Source organism: Bos grunniens, chromosome 23 (assembly GCF_055505025.1).
Source record: "Bos grunniens cultivar Pamir isolate PY7600 chromosome 23, Bosgru_T2T1.0, whole genome shotgun sequence".
In the NCBI taxonomy this organism is placed as follows: domain Eukaryota; kingdom Metazoa; phylum Chordata; class Mammalia; order Artiodactyla; family Bovidae; genus Bos; species Bos grunniens.
Window position 1 is genome coordinate 53784805 of NC_141187.1, and position 16783 is coordinate 53801587.

The following is a 16783-nucleotide window of genomic DNA, read 5'->3' on the forward strand; positions in this document are numbered from 1 at the left end:
TCTATTTTCGGAGGTTACCTTTTATCGAGCATGGTGAATACAGCTTGAGTGTCAGCCGTGTCTCCATTCTATTCGTGGCTGAGGAGACCTGGGGGTGGTTTTGCTGTGTGCATCCCTTTGTTTCCAACACATTCGGGTCGAGGAAGCCCCCATAACATACCCTTTCTTTGTGTTTTCAACCTTCTATCAGGTGTTCACTGTCTCCAAGGACCTGGTGCCCCGGGTGCTGTCCAGGGTGGTGGAGGCGGTCTCTGAGGAGCTGAGCCGGCTCATGCAGTGCGTCTCATCCTTCAGCAGAAACGGGGCTTTGCAGGTACGGTGCTGCTGCCGTGCACGTGGACTCAGTTGTTTGAACCACGGAGATGTGTGTCAGCTGTAGTCCCAAGAGGTCCGCACAGGCTTGTGTTATTTTCTCGGTGCCTCTGCCAGTTACGGGGTGCATCATCCCCTGGGACCACATGCAGGACGTCAGTGGTCCCAGAACTGCTCTCCCTGCAGAGTGTGACAGTGCTTGTGTTCCTGTCTGAACGCAGAGCCCTTCTGCAGCTCGGTGATGTTTTTGTTGTGTGTTTTACAAATGTCTTCACTACATTTAATTTAACAGGAAACTTTTAGCAACTTACTTGTAAATAGTCTTTGCAGAGCAGTCAGTGCAGTTTGTATAGAAATGACAACTATTTCTTTCTACTCATACTCCATTGGCTTATGTTGCCTTTCATGGAATTACATAATTACAGTAACAAATGTAACAAATGGGTCTGGGTTTGCATGTGGCCAGATTGTAGCAGCCAGGCCTGCAGACTTGTGGGGGCCTGAGCCCCGCCCATGGGCCTCATGGGCCTTGTGAGGGTTTCTAAAAGTCCCTGAAGTGTTGCTTCTAGTACTGGCTGAGGCCCTCCTCTCAGGCCAACCCCCTTCAGATAACAACTTAAACCTGAGTAATAGTAAAAATAAGAAAATGTATCAGTAAAAAGAAAAACCTGAAGACTCTTAACAGGAACCTTGTGTGTGTGAAGATGAATTAAAGGGAAGTTGCAGTATCTGCTTTGGGCCTAAGGGGTCTTGAAAGTGAAAGTGAAAATTGCTCAGTTGTCTCTGACTCTTTGTGACCCCATGGACTGTACAGTCCGTGGGATTCTCCAGGCCAGAATACTAGAGTGGGTAGCCTTTCCCTTCTCCAGGGGATCTTCCAAACCCAGGGATCGAACACAGGTCTCCCACATTGCAGGCGGATTCTTTAGCAGCTGAGCCACCAGGGAAGCCCAAGGGGTCTTGGAATTACAACAGAAATCCCCGCTCCCCACACCTTCTCTGCAGCCCATCTAGCTGATGGCCGAGTTTCTCTCACCGCTGACAGGAAGGGGCCGGAAGAGACGTCAGAATCAGCTGGAGGCCCAGCCTCCATGCCCGCCTGGCCTCCCGTGCCCTGTGCCCCCTGGAGACACTGTCAGTTCTATTCTGAAAACCTCTGCCCACTGCCCTTGGGGCTGCCTGTGTGTGACCTTCTCCTCAACAGGTGACCAAGAGGGCTTGACATGAAGGGCTGAGCGGCCACCAGTCTCAGACCTTCCCGAGAGCCAGCCAGGGGGAGTGTTTGCTGGCCAGCAGCCCGAGTGTTTTGTGTGAATCATCACAGCTCTTACAATAGGTATAATTTATAGGTTAATTAAAGCATTTTATCACTTTGTCTGAATAAAGTTTCTAGCAAAGATTAGTTTTATAGTGGTTTAATCCATCTCCTAAAATATTGAGCTGAAAGTTCTATCTTATTTTTTCTCTTCGATATTCTCTGTGTAGGTCCGTTTTTATATATACTAGAACGTAAACAGTAAAGACAGATAGTCCCATGAACACTTTCTCATTATGAGCTGTTTCAGGCTTCTAACCCACTGAGAAATGGGACCAAATATCTGCTTTCTAGACTGCACATTTACCTTATGTAAGTCAGCCTTCCTCTCTGTTGGTGGATTTAAGCCCAGCCCTGGCATTCGTCCTTGTTTGTGTGTGTGCGCCTGTACTGCTGAGGGCCATGCATCTTAAACAGCCTCCTGGGTGGCTCCAGGTCCATCCGTGTGGTAGCCTGCGTGTGGTGGGCGGCTCCAGGTCCGTCCGTGTGGTAGCCTGCGTGTGGTGGGTGGCTCCAGGACCATCTGTGTGGTAGCCTGCGCCGTGCCTTTTTGTGGCTGACGTTCCATTGTGTAGGTATGCCACCCCGTGTTTGTCTGCTCATCATTTGATGGACATTAGGGTTTGCACTTTTTGGCTGATAGGAAAAATGGTTCTGTGAACACTTGTGTGCAGATTGTCTGTGGCCACATGTTCTCATTTCTCTTGGGCAAATACCAGGGACTGGAATCGCTGGGTTATTTGGCTACTTTCAGAGTAGCCGTAGCTGCTTTCCTACCAGCGGTGTGTGAAGATCCTAGATTCCCCACATCCGCATCGGCAGTGTGTGACTGGCTGGTTGTGGCCCTCCCGTGTCTGCCAAGGGTGTCTCCTTCTGTGTGATCATCACGCCTGTGATGATGTCCTTTGTAGCAGAGGATGTTTTAATTCTGAGAAATTCCAAGTTTTCTCTTTTTTCTTTTGTCACTTGTACTTGCTGTCATTCCTAAGAAGGCAGGCCTAGCCTAACATCACAAAGATCCACTCTGGCTTCCTTCCAGGTGTTCTGTAGTTTCATCGTGTGCATGGTCTGTGCTCTGCTTTGAGCTGGTGTCTGTTTTAAGGCGGAGACTCAGCTTCAGCCCTGGGAGTGTGACCTCCGTGTCCTGCTGTCCCAGCACCATGCGTTAGAGAGACCACCTCCCCCGCCAAGTGGCCCTGGCACCTTGTGGAAAGTCATTTGATTGTAAATGTAAAGGTTTGTTTCTGGGACTCAGTCCTGTCCTGTTGATCTGCATGTCAGGCCATGTGCCAGGCCACGCTGTTTGAGTCACTGTAGCTTTGCAGCGCATTCTGAAGTCTGGAGGTCTGAGTTTCTCTAGTTGTGCTGTTCCTTTTCCATGTTGATTGTCTGGGATCAACTTGTCATGTTTTGTTTTTAAAAAGAGAAGAAAAAACAAAAGAGAAAAGTAGCTGCAGCTTTGACAGCACTGCACTGAGTCTGCAGCACTTAGCACCATGGGGCCTCGCGGTGCTGGGGGCGGTGAGGCAGCCTGTTCCTTGCATCCCCACCAGCCTCGGCAGTGAGACCTCACTTCCTCCCCGAGGAGACCAGGGGAGGTGCTGTTGAGTGGTGAGGCCCGGTGGCTGGACGGCCCTGGCACAATCTGTACCTTTCAGAGCAAGACCCCTGCCTTCACAGAGTCAGACTTGACAGCTCGTGCCCTTGTTCAGTAACAGAGAACGTTGTCACAGCCAGTCTCTTGGGGCTGATTTAGAAGGTCTGCTGTAAGGAGCTGCTGCTGTGGCCGTGGCGGTCTGCTCTGCAGGGAGTAGGCTGGGGCTCACCCTCGCTTCTCTCTGCTGGACAGTCGACATGGTTCCTTGTGATCACCTGTCCGTTTCTCACCCCAGGCCAGGCTTGAAATCTGCACCCTGCGGGACACTGTGGCAGCCCACCTGACACTGGAAAGCAGGTGAGGTGCTCCGTGCTGCGTCCTGCACACCCCGGGAGCCCCCTCGAGGCTCTTGGTTCGGGTGGTGGTCCCACACACGCACTCGTGACTCGGCGATCTTGTGTTTTTATCTGACCGGTTGTCTTGTTAAACGCACGAAGTGACACCAAGCCAAGGACACATAGGCTCTTCCTCAAGGTGGGGATGAGCCTCGGGCTTGTAAGTGTTATCACAGAGCATCATGTACTTCTTTTGAAAAGGAGAAAATAAGAATTGAGTCAGTTTACTCATCGCAGACTCTTAGTGAATATCAGCATAAGAGGAAGCCTTGTGGTTTCTCTGCAAAATTTTGTAGTGGAAATTTGATGATAATTTTTAGCTGTTTTGAATGAAAGTCAGGATTTCCTATCATTGAGACATCATTAGGTGAACTGAAACAGCTCTGCCTACACAAGACTGTTTACCCCATTGGCAGTGCTGCCTGGGAAGTGCCGGGTCCACAAGGAAGCTGTTTAAACGTGTCCCATGATGCACTTGCCATTGTTTCCAGCTTTGGATGGCGTGTTCAGGCCCTCATCCTGACTGTCACCATGCAGTCGGGAAGACTTTTCCTTTTCTTCCTGACACGTGAGGTTGTTCACCAGGAGCTTGTCTGATGGCTCCCGCCGCCGTCTGCTCTGCGTTACTACTTGATTTAATTACTCTGCTGCTACTTTCTACTTTAGAAACTTAGACATACCAAATCATTCTTAAAATTCTCTCCCTTTTCCATATTTCACGAAATGAAATGATGTCGAGTTATGCATATATATACACATACCTCTCCATTATTGTACAAATTTTAGATACAATAGTTAAGTGCTCTTAAGACATGTTCAGTTATTGTAAGAAGCTGGCTGTACCTCAGGCCCGGCACGTGTCAGTTCCAGAAGTGCCCCCTTTGTATCATTTTGCACAAGATCACCCCTGTTCCTACCCAGCTCCCTTCTTTCTTAGCAGCTGCTTCATTTGTATAGTTCAGTTTGTTTTGAAAGTAAAGACCTTTTTAAATTTAACAACAACACACCAAGCTCTCATCTACTATTAGAAGCACCTTGTGTAAAATTCAGTTTCTCCTTTGCATTTAAAGTCATGTTTTATCTCCTGATTTGGTTCTTCTGGCCCTGCTTCTGCAAACCCTCACTTTCATTTTCACTTTCCCTCCTGCTCTGCTTGCCTCACCAGCCTGTGAGTTCCTCTGAACATAAGGCATGCTTTTCTCCAATGTCCCTGTTCCCGGTGGGGCCGGTGGGTCCCCACCTGGGATGCTGTCTCTTACAGATCCAGTTTCAAGCAGGCCCTGGAAGCCCTGCCTCAGCTCTCGAGCGGAGCAGACAGAAAGTAAGTCCTGAGCTGCTCTCGGGTGGCGTGTTGTCACCTGGACACCTCCTCTTCAGGCGGAGCCTGGAGGGAGGTGGGACTCGGTGGCCCTTGGACACGCCTTGTGTTAGCCCGTCTCCCACATGGCAGGAGGAGGTGGAACCTGGTTTATGACGTTTCAGAAATTAGTTCTTTCCTTGTTTTACATAACTATACCAGTCACTTAAACTTTTATAAGAAAGTTTATTTTGACTCAGAAAACTGTATTATTATCTGAAATTTGTAAGAAGATAGTATTTAGAGAAATGTGAAAGAGAAGACAGCATGGTAAAGGCAGGACTCAGAGACATTGTCTTTCAAGTAGGCCCGCAGTGTGCATTCGTGCTCCGTGTGACGTGAAGCATTGAAAGTAAATGTGCACACGTGACGGAATGAAGTTACACATGTTCCACTAGTGCTGTTTTAACAGTCTCGGCCTGGCCTTCAACTTTGCTACTCATGTAACAGGAAATTCTGACCTGAGACACAGTCTAGGCCAGGCAGATGTCAGCGTGCCTGGGCTCTTCCCCAGCCCAGCCGAGGTCCCCCACCCTGCAGCTGCTGGACGGGTCGTGGGCACGGAGCCCTGACCGCGTGCAGCCCTCAGGGTCAGCTGTGACGGCGCGGGGGAGCGTGGTGGACCCACACGGGCAGGGGGGCCCCGGAGGTGTGGACAGGGCTGGGAGGGCAGGGTGACCTGGTCTGGCTGAGAGGAGCTGGGCAGCCCTGTCTTCCCGTCCCACCTCCTCACTGACCACATGTTCAAAGCCTGTGCAGTCCTTTAAAAGTGAAAGATTTAAAGCCTCACTTAACCATCAGCCCATGCAAGTGGGGCTCACTCGTCTGCTCAGAAGACTAGTGGTTTGCGGCGGTTGAGAGAAGCAGACACCGTGAGGAAGGCCAGACGGGGTCTGCTGGGAGCATCGTTAAACCAGGAAGTGATCCCTTGACCCAAGCACCAGCAAGCTTGTTTCTTGGTTGCTTCATCTGAGCCCAGTGAGCTGTCAGACCCCTCATGGCTGTGAAATTATCCAGTTGTATCTGGCCAGCACAGGGGCCAGATGGAGTTACTGCTGCAGCACAGGGGCCAGGTGGAGTTACAGTGCAGGAGTTACCCTGACTCTGTGGGTGCCTGCTTCACCCCTTCAGTTCACCTCTCCAATACTTGTTAAAGGCAGAAATGCAAAATAAGAAGAATGGAAAATAGACCAGTCATTGCCAAGGAGTGGGGTGAGGGCAAAGGTGACTGCAGATGGGCAGCACAAGAGGGCTTGTCCTGACATGGGGGTCGTGAGATGCTGCGCTGTGTTATCAGAGTCAGAGAGAGTGCCTGTCAGAGCTCTGGAGTGCCCAGACCCCAAACATCACTCTGTTTAGGGAGGGGTCCAGTTAATTCAGGGGAAGGGGCAGAAGGACGGTTTTGTGTATAAATGTAAGTATGTCTACAGATAGATGTTCCCTTAGAGGACCTTCTTTAGTTGACTTTCTTTTGTCATGGAATTCAGAGCCCATAGAAAAGTGACTTTTCTGGCTGGAGAAGCACCACGGGGCAGGAGCCATGTGGCTGTCTGTGTCTCTCCCACAGGCTGCTGGAGGAGCTGCTGAGCCGGGTCAAGAGTGGCATGCACCTGCAGCTGGCCTGCTTCCAGGCTGCCCCCCCACCCGCCGTGAAGACGTAGAGCCTCCAGGCGATGCTCGCTGAGCGCCCACAGGTATCTGCATGGAAGCTTAGGCTGCCCCTCTCTCTTTTCTTTCCCCTGATTGGGGAGCTTAGAAAGATGTTGGTGTGTGTTTTATTTCAACCAAACTGACCTGATTTAAAATGCCCAGGAAGTGTCTGCTTTGCCATTCTTCCTACCCTAGGCCCTGTATGCCGCCTGCGATGTGGGAGGCCTGGGTTTGATCCCTGGGTTGGGAAGATCCCCTGGAGAAAGGAAAGGCTACCCACTCCTGTTCTGGCCTGGAGAATTCCATGGACTGGACAGTGCATGGGGTAGCAAAGAGTCGGACATGACTGAGCGACTTTCACAGTGTGACTTTAAAATACCTTTCTAAAAATTAGGGAGCATGTCGAAGCTACGTGCTGCATGGTGAAGGCTACAGAAGGCAGGGCGGCTCAGACCCAGAGCATCTTCCTGGGTTTTCTGCAGCTTCCCAGGCACCTTGGGAGGGGATGCATGGGTTAGCAGAAAGTCACACATGAACACCTGGAGCTGCCCTAAACTCTGCAGCCGTGTGAAAGCCTTCATTTCACGCCGATGGCTCTAGCACTCCTAACCCAAGTGGACTTTCAGAAAAGTGTGCGGTCTGCCTACCAAGGTGTTGGGCTGGGGAGGTTACTTGTGGGCCTCGGTTCCAGAGTTAACTCTGCCGCCTGGCTTCTGTGTTCACAGCGCTCACGTCGTCAGGCCTTTTCTGTGTGACTCACCCTGAACCCGACGTGGGCCTCCTGCCCCCGCGACCCCTGCACACGTGAGGGGCTGCAGTCAGCGTCTCCTCCAGAACCGGGCGCCCTGCTGCCCACCCGCACCACTTCTCTGGCCTCTCCGGCGTCCTGCCTGGTGGCTCGGGGTGTCTGCCCTGGTGGTGTCTGTGTCAGCAGGCACGGGAGCCACCAGTGACACTGTCGCCAGAACAGGTCGGGCCGCCGTGTCCTCCTGCAGACTCGGCTCCCCTGACCTGCCTTTGTCACACCATTTGCTTCAGAAAGCTGAGTCAGGTTTTGGATCGTTCCCCAAGGCCACAGGCCCATTTCTGACGCTGGCGTTAGTGTATCAGTACAGGGAGCTCTGAGGTCCTCCGTGGCCATGTGCTGTGTCCATCACTTGAAGTCAGTCTTGTGTTTGTTCGTTTGGGGTCAAGGAAGGTTTTGTCTTGAACAAAACTTATGAAGAAATGCACTGAAGGCGGAGCTCTCCTAGGCATGTTCACCCCTGTGCCCACTGTGGCTGTGACTCAGAGTGCAGAGCCACAGTCCTGAGCATTTGCCTTATTTTAAGTGTATGATGAAGACCCTTCTTCAGTCATTAAAGAATGTGTCTTTAATACGAGACATAATTGGTATTTTTTTTATTTCAACACTTTCATTTGCTGTGTAATTTTTTTGTATGTCTAATTTTAACACCCAGAGTAAACACTTAAATCCCGGTTTACCTGTGTCTTCTGATCGTTGTTGGATACCATTACTAGGCGTCCTGCTAACTGTCCTCTTGTCGGTGGCTCCCCCCTGCCAGGCCCCTGGGAGCCAGACGAAGAGCGTCGGGCTCGGAGCCGCACAGCACCCGAGGACAGTGGCGGTGATGCAGAGACTCAGCGTGTCCAGTTCTGAGTGGAGCGTGGGCACACACGAACTCCAGACTCAAAGCCGGGCTCACGGAGGAGGCAGCTCCTGGAGAAGACCTGCTTGGGCTGTGGAAGAGAATTTAGTAGTTGAGGAGGTCGCTGGATGCAGTGGCGTTAGGAGGAAGCCAAGAGGTAGAGCAGGACGTGGAGCAACCTTACAAAGAGGGAAAAAGGTGCTGAGCAGTGAGGTGCGCAGAGGCCCTTGCGTTTGGCATGGCCACAGCTGCACGTTGGCCTGGCCTTCTGCGCTAGGAGAGTCCTGGAAACAGTCTGGGTTTGCAAAACCGTGGCATCCGTGAAAGTGCAATCCAGAAACGACCCCCGTCATCGAAGACAAGCGTCACTGCCGTGGGGGTGGTACCCGAGTCAGTCCCGCCCCATCCTGCAGCCGGTTTTCTTGAAGGTGAACTGAAGAGATTGCCTTTTACTCTGACATGGTTTCAGAGAATGCTGCCTCTGTCCTGCTCACGTGCTTACAGGCTCGGCCGGTGGTTGTATGAGGGTCAAAACGTGTCTCCACCAGCTTTTAATGAAGACAAGTTTCCTAAAATACATAGAGTTGAGTGTCTCTCATGTATTAATACTCGTGTGAAGTAGCTGTCCCTAGTCAGTCCTCTGGCAGGACTGGGGCAGAGCTTTTCATGCAAGTGTCCACGCTGCTGTGGCCCTGGTACCACACAGGCTCCTGCGTTCACTGTTGAGGAGAAGGAAGCCCCGGCTCCACTGTGGTGGGTTGGTGGTGGGGGGAAGCTGCCTCTTTCTTAACAGCCTTTGTGGACTGCTGGGCTTTATCCCCATCTGGGGAGTTCCCGTAGCACAAGCTCTTGACTCTCGGGCTCAGTTCTGCAGTGAACCAGGCTACATCTTTGTTCTCATGCCGCCAACTAAGGATCGAAGTTTGACCCATCAGTTTCCACTCACCCATACTCTTGGCAGCTTTTAAACTCCTGTGTGTTTATTTAACTGTGGTTTTAACTCTGTCTATGTAATTACATCTGTGTTGTGTGCAGAAGGTGGACTGTGCGTGCGCTGGGCGTGAATGGTGTGTGCACATACTGCTGTGTCATTTTCGTAGGGTTTGGTTAGAGGTAAGGTTAATGTGTGGTTTCAATCTGCCGTCTGTAACTGAAAGTTCAGGTTAACTTTTTGTTTTTTTGTTTTGTTTGATCGTAACACCAAACTGCTTACATGTGCGTGCTTCGTATTTGTCACTCACAGACATGAGTATTTATGGCAACTTTTAAAAATTGAAAAAGGAGCCATGAACCTCCTATTTTGACGACCCCATTCCCCATGCCAGGAGCTGATGGTACCAAGTCAGACTGAGTGTGCAGAGCATACCTTTTATCCCATAGTCAGAAATACATCTCACAATACGACGACGAATTCTTGCTAAAAAGTGAGACTTGAAGTCTGGGTCTGTCTACCTCATAATCCACAGGAAATACAGGGGAGTGAAGAGCATGCCGTGGACGATGAGCAGAATTGCTGCGGTCGGCCTCGACCGTGGGCTCAGCCCAGGCCCCCGCAGTAGAAGGGGCGAGCATGAAGATTGGTGGATTCTCAGAGAGCATTTACACTGCACGGTAAGTTGCAATAGCATACCTAAAAAGTGTACATACTTCCGTTAAAACATGCTTTATTGCTAAACAGTGCTGACCGAACATCACCTAAGCCTCAGTGAGTCACAGTCTTTCTGCTGGTGGAGGGTCTCGTCTCTGTGTTGATGGCTGCCAGTTCTCAGAGTGGTGGTCGCCAAAAGTCGTAGTGGCTGTGGCCGTTCCTTAAGATGAGTCAGTGAACTTTGCCTCATGGATTGACTGCCTTTCACCAGTGACTTCTCTGCAGTAGCAGTGCTGTTTGGTGGGATTTTACCCATAGTAGAGCTTCTTTGAAAATTGGAGTCCAGCCTTTCAAACTCTGCCACTGTTTTAGCTTTTAAGCTTTGTAGAATATCCTAAACCTTTGTTATAATTTCCACAGTCTTCACAGCATCTTCACCAGGAGTAAATTCTGTCTCAAGCAACCGCTTCCTTTGCTTATCCATGGGAAGCAGCTCCTCCTCTGTTCAGACTTCATCCTGAGGTCCATGCGCTTCAGTCCCGTCTTCAGGCTCCGTGTGTGACTGCAGTCCTGCTGTTCCAGTACACTCACTGCTGCTTCCTCCACTGAAGTCTCTTATTCCTTTTTTTTTTTTAAATTGACAAGTATTTCTTTACAGAATTTTGTGGGGTTTTGTCATACATGAACAAGAATCTTGAGCCCTGAGAAGCCACCCCTGAGGGCTGGGATCCACTTCCTGCAGCTCCTGTTACTGTGGACGTTCTGACCTCTTTGCACAGATCACAAACGTCCTTGGCAGCATCTGAAATGCCGACTCCTCTCCAGGAGGTTGCCCAGATCCATCGAAGAACTGCTGTCTATGGCAGCTATAGCCTTGTGAGATGGGTTTCTTAAATGACAGGACTTGAAAGTCAGGGCTCCGTGGGCTGCAGGTTGGCTGTGTTAGCAGGTGTGAAACAGCTCGAGCCTCATCATCCGTCAGAGCTCTTGGGTGAGCAGGTGCCTGTCAGTGAGCAGTAATTGGGAAAGAATCTTGTTTTCTGAGCAGTAGGTCTCAACAGTGGGCTTAAAATAGTAAAAAAAAAAAAAAAAAAATGTTAGTTGCTCAGTCATGTCTGACTCTTTGTGACCCCATGGACTGTAGCCCACCAGGCTCCTCTGTCCATGGAATTCTCTAGGCAAGATTACTGGAGTGGGTTGCTATTTCCTTCTCCAAAGGATTTTCATGACCCAAGGATCAAACCTGGGTCTCCTGCAAGATTCTCTACCATCTGAGTCACCAGCAAATTTTTTAAAATAGTAAACTATGCAGTAAATTGCTGTCATCCCAACTTTGTTGTTCATTTACAGAGCACAGGCAAAGTAGATTTAACACGATTCTTAAGGGCCCCAGGATTTTCAGATGGTAGATGAGCACTGGCCTCACTTGGTCACCAGCTGCCAGAGCTGCTACCAAGAGCGTCAGTCTCCCTTGGAAGCTTGGACGCTGGCATGGGCCTCTCTGAGCACCAGAGTCCTGGATGGCACTCCTTCCGCTGGCGTGGGCCTCTCTGAGCACCAGAGTCCTGGATGGCACTCCTTCCGCTGGCGTGGGCCTCTCTGAGCACCAGAGTCCCGGGTGGCACTCCTTCCGCTGGACGATGGCTGGTGGCACCGTGGCTGCCGTGGCTCCGTCCTCTTGGCACCTGCCTGCGCTTTGGCACCAGCGCCTCACAGAGCACTCCTGTCCCAGAGGCGGCAGCTTCCCAGCAGCCCCGCGAGCCAGCCTCTGGTCTCACACTGCTCTCCGGTAGCCTCCTCGCCTGCCTTGGCCTCACAGTGAAGGGAGCTGGGCCTTGCTCTGGATCACACGTCAGCTGAAGGGGATGACGCGGCTGGTCGTTCTCTCCACTTTCTCCGTATCAGCAGTGAGGCTGTTTCACTTCCTTGTCACCTGTGTGTTCAGGAGGGCAGCGCTCTTCATTTCCTTTAAGGACTTTTCATTCGCTATTATGGCTTGGCTCGCTGGCACAAGGGGCCTCTCGCCTTTCACTAAGCTTAAAGTGAGAGACATCCATATATCATCCTCTTTACTTCTGACACAGTTGAAACTTTCCATAGTAAAATTTTAAACAGGAAAGACATGCAAAGATAGCCACTGAGTAGCCCGGCTCAGTTATACTAAAGTGTAATCAGTTGGAAAAGACCCTGATGCTGAGAAACATTGAGGGCAGGAAGAGAAGAGGGTGACAGAGGATGAGATGGTTGGATGGCATCACCGACTTGATGGACATGAGTTTGAGCAAACTCCGGGAGTTGGTGATGGACAGGGAGGCCTGGTGTGCTGCGGTCCATGGGGTTGCAAAGAGTTGGACACGACTGAGCGACTGAACAACAACAATCAGTAGAGCTAGTAGAGGTGACTGACGGGAACCCTTTTGTGATTGAAAAGAGATGTCTGGAGGGTGAGGGGGCGTCAGGCCCAGCAAGGGGCCGTGAGGCCCTGTGAGCACCACCACTTGCCTGCATGCACTGCCAAACAAGAAGGTGTGGCTGAGGCTCTTGGTTAAGGCACGTTGTCCTGGGTCATGTCCTGAGGGATCGGAGCTGCAGTCTCGCCTCAGCATAAGGAAGGCGCTGATGACTGCTGCCATGGCACCAGCCACAGATTCCAACAGGTGGAGCAGTCCTTCCTGCCAAATTGCTGTGGGTGTATTCTGAAAGTAACTCTCAGAAAAAGATGACCTCTATGAAAGGAGACAAATTTACATAGAAAAAACAGGTATTTCCCTTATGCATCCTAGGAGTATTAGTGTTTTGAAGTTGCTCAGTCGTGCCTGACTCTTTGCAACCCCATGGATAGTAGCCTGCACCAAGCTCCTCTGTCCATGGGATTTTCAAGGCAAGAGTACTGGAGTGGGTTGCCATTTCCTTCTCCAGGGAATCTTCCCAACCCAGGGATTGAACCCAGGTCTCTCACATTGTAGACAGATGCTATTACCGTCAGAGTAAAGCTTAGTCTTTCAAAAGGTAGGGTTCTAATTCTCCTTGCTGGGTAAAATCCTCTCGGATAACTCTTGGGGTTGACAACCAAGAACTCTGGCCATCGTCCATAAGGCAACCACCTGAAGGCCCTGCGGAGTGGACGGAGCAGGTGGCATCCACTCGACGATCATAATGCCTGGAGCAGTTCCTGCTTCTGTGGCCTGTAGCTGGGAACCAGATGCAGTTGGCACGGTGAGGAGGGTGGCAAGGGGCTCCAGGGGGAACTGATGTGTTTCTGCTTTTAGAAGATTGTGTCCAGAAAAGCACCCCTACTGGAGAGAGAGGAGGAATTTTAGGAAAGAAGGAGCCAGAGACAAGACCCCCAAATTCTACCTAACTTTCTGGCCAACACCCCTGAACACCTGAGAAGTAGAGCAGTTGAGCTAAAGACCAAGATACAGCCTGAGATTAAAGCTACAGGCAAGAAACTCACACAGACTCTCTGCATGTAAGTCTAACCAACCAGCTGCAGTTGGTTGCTGATCAGATTATTAGCGATTTATCTCCAGGAGTTGGTGAAGGACAGGGAAGCTGGTGTGCTGCAGTCCATGGGGTCGCAAAGAGTCGGACACAACTGAGCAACTGAACTGATCTAGAATTAAAACCCCCAAATCACCTAACACATGAACAAGGAAAATGGAGGACATTTTCAAGAGAACAGAAAAATCAACTGAGACTGACGTCTACAGGTCCCTGGGTTTAATCTAAAATGTAGGATAGAGAAGAAAATATTTGGGATAAAGTATTAGATGTTGTCAGATAGTGTGACATGTGTAACTGGACTTCTAGAAGGATAACAGAGAGAAGCAAAAGGATAAAGAGCAAATCCAGTAGCAGCAGCAGAGAAACAAGCTGTCTCAGACAAACAACCTCTGGATTCACTCTGGCCTCACTTCAGAAACCACAGACCCAGAAAAGTGAGATGACTATGTCTGAGGTCAACCGGAATTCTACATCAAGGAAAATACTCTTCCAGAATGAAGGCAAAATACATTTTCAGATAAAACTCTGAGGACGTGTTGCCAGCAGAACTCGACCATAAGGAATGCTAAAGGAAGTTCTTCAAACTGAGAGGAAGGGACATCTGATGAGGCCTCAAGTCCTCAGCAGTGGACGGAGGGCATCTGGGATGGTGGATACATCTCGGTATTTGTACAGATACCTGCATGCATCACATAACTACATCTCAGGAAATGCAAAGTTTTTTGTTTTTTTTTTTTGCTTTTCTGTTAAGACTTTTAATACATATGACATACACATATCTGATTGTTTAGAGTAAAAATGAACAATTTTTTCATGTGGGTTTATAGAATTTGAAGATGTAACGAGAGAACAAGGTATGGACAGACAGTTGCAAGTTTTCTGCAAGTTGCATGAAATATATATTGACTGCAAATGGACTGCAAAGGGGATGCACTGCAATCCCACAGCAATCACTAAAACAGTTATATAGAGGAGTACAGCTGAAAAGCAATAGAAAAACTGAAAACTTCAGTTACAGTTGAAGTAATATGTTCTACTCTAGTATTTAAAATGTCTGAAAGAATAGAAGGCAAACAATAGAGTGGTTTACCCAAACAAAACCACAGCAATGGTTTCATTAAACATTAAAAGGCTAAACATGTCAATTAAAAGCGCAAAAAGGATGTCAAATGGATATTAAGCAACATAAACCCAAATTACGCTAAATACAGAAGATTCACTTTATATTTAAAGACACAGAAAAAAGACGTACTTTATAATTAAAACCACAGATAGGTTGAAAGTGAAGTGAAAGTTGCTCAGTCGTGTCCGACTCTTTGCGATCCCATGGCCTATACAGTCCATGGAATTCTCTAGGCCAGAATACTGGAGTGGATAGCCTTTCCCTTCTCCAGGGGATCTTCCTAACCCAGGGATCAAACCCAGGTCTCCTGCATTGTAGGCGGATTCTTTACCAGCTGAGGCACCAGGGAAGCCTAGATCGAAAGTAACTGGATGGAAAAAGTACACCATGCAAACAGTTAAGCATAAAGAAGGCTGAAGTGGCTCTACTAATATGAGATAAAGTGGATTTCAAGACGAAAATGTCACAAGCGACAAAGAAGGACTTTTCATAATTATAATTCAAAAAGATGATTCTGCATGTGTCTGACCTAAGAACAAATAGAGCATTGAAATACATGAAGAAAAAATGAGAAAGGGAGGAATGGGCAATTCTGATATTACCATATTTGGAGAGTTTTAAACTCCTTAGCAATTGATAAAACTGGACAAAAAAAAAAAATCAGGAAAGATGTAGGTTCTGAGTAATACCACCACCTATCTTAATCTGAGTGCATTCATGAAACTCTACATTCAGCACGTGTAGGATACACGCTGTTAAGGTCCATAGAACATTCGCCAGGACAGACGGAGCTTACACGGGGCTGCAGACAGACCTAACACACGACATATGTACATCGCATGGAGAATTCAAGTCAATAAACTGTGTCAACTTTTATTAGAAGTCAATAAAATAAAGCTGAATATTCCAAAGTTAACACACTTCCAAATATTTGGAACCTAACCCAAGGAGGAAATCACCAGAGAATTTAGAAAATACTTTGAAATGGAAAGGAACTGAATGAAAACAGAAAATTGGGGGGATGCAGCTAAGGGAGTGCTTAGAGGAGGGTTGCGGGCTTTAAAGGCTTGTTTTAGGTGGGAGGTGGTGGTGGATAGACGCTCTCCACGCCCATGGTTGGGAAGAGCAGAGGAAGCCCATGAGTGGGCGAAGGATGGCATGGGAGGCTCTGGGTGGCCCCTCTGTCCAGCCTCCGCTTCAGCTCTGCAGCAGCCGGGATGCGCTTCAACTCTCGATGCATCTGTTGACTCATCTGTAGCAAGTGGTCAGGCTCAGACGACACACGCAGTGCTCTAGGTTGCTAGGTGCTTCCGAGGCAGAAAAGCAACAGAAGTGGGGTTGTAACCGTAGGCAAGTGCTGGTAGTTGCTCGGTAAAGGTGCCAAATAAATGAAGCCTCAAAGTACAACTGCGTCTCCAGGCTGCAAGATCGGCTGGCGTGTTCTCTCAGTACTCAGATGTTTCTCAGGGGCACAGACGTGGCACAAATAGTTCTGCCTCAAGCACCAGACGGTTGGCTTCCCTGCCAGTGACTTCCCTGCCAGTGACCTTGTTCTCACAGTCAGTGCAAACCAGAGGCAGGAGATCCAAGCAGATTTCTATTTGACTTGCTCCTGAGGCCCTTGGAAAATCACTGTCTTTGTTCTTTGGGTCTATTTCCCCTTATAAGTTGCCTGCATGATTTTTAAGATTTAATCAGATACTGAGCAAAGTCAAAATTTTCTGCCTCAAAATAAATTCTGGTAAGACAGGTACAAGGAGCATCTCTGATTTTCCCCCAGCTCTCATTAAAGGAGGTTCTTTCTCAAAGTTACTGGATTCCTGCAATAGCAGTTTAGAATATGGTTTAATGTTCAGAAGGAAGCACACCTCACTGGATCTTACAGTTGAATAAACCGCCCTTCTGAGTAGTACCAGACCAGCTCCCAAGAGGCTGCTCCAACAGCTGCCCCAGCAGCTTCTCTGGGCTGTGGGAGGCAGTGGGCTCCCTGGGGCTGACCTTGTCCCACTGAATTGGGAGGTACAGCCAGAACAGTATCTGATAAGCACAGTATTTGGAACAAAACACCTCCAGTTTGCCAACTGGCAGCATTAACATACTTTTTGGCAAAAATGTCAGAGAAGCAACACTCATAAATTTAATCAAAAAGAAGCACGAAACAAGCACGTCTAAGGGACAGTCCACAAAGTGTGGCACTAACCGCCTCGGGACGCAGAGCCACGGAAGACGACCAGGCGCTGTCCCAGGCTGGAGGCACGACAGTCCCCTGAGACGGGAAAAGGACCTCCAC

General features: G+C 49.2%; 1 protein-coding gene across 11 annotated transcripts in view; it reads left to right on the forward strand.

Moving 5' to 3' along the window:
- EXOC2 (exocyst complex component 2) overlaps positions 1–8010 on the forward strand; it is a 122999-nt gene extending 114989 nt beyond the window's left edge. For 9 of the 11 annotated variants that reach the window (XR_015152907.1, XR_015152908.1, XR_015152909.1 and 6 more), the window contains 5 exons: positions 191–313; positions 3520–3581; positions 4881–4940; positions 6544–6670; positions 7352–8010. Coding sequence is in view for 8 of the 11 variants with exons in the window: in XM_086370947.1 (XP_086227073.1) it covers positions 191–313; positions 3520–3581; positions 4881–4940; positions 6544–6637 (339 nt within the window). In the remaining 3 variants the exon portion in view is untranslated. The remainder of the gene's footprint in view (positions 1–190; positions 314–3519; positions 3582–4880; positions 4941–6543; positions 6671–7351) is intronic. The other 2 variants (XM_086370951.1, XM_086370952.1) reach the window with 1 other exon arrangement.
- The last annotated feature ends 8773 nt before the right edge of the window (positions 8011–16783 follow it).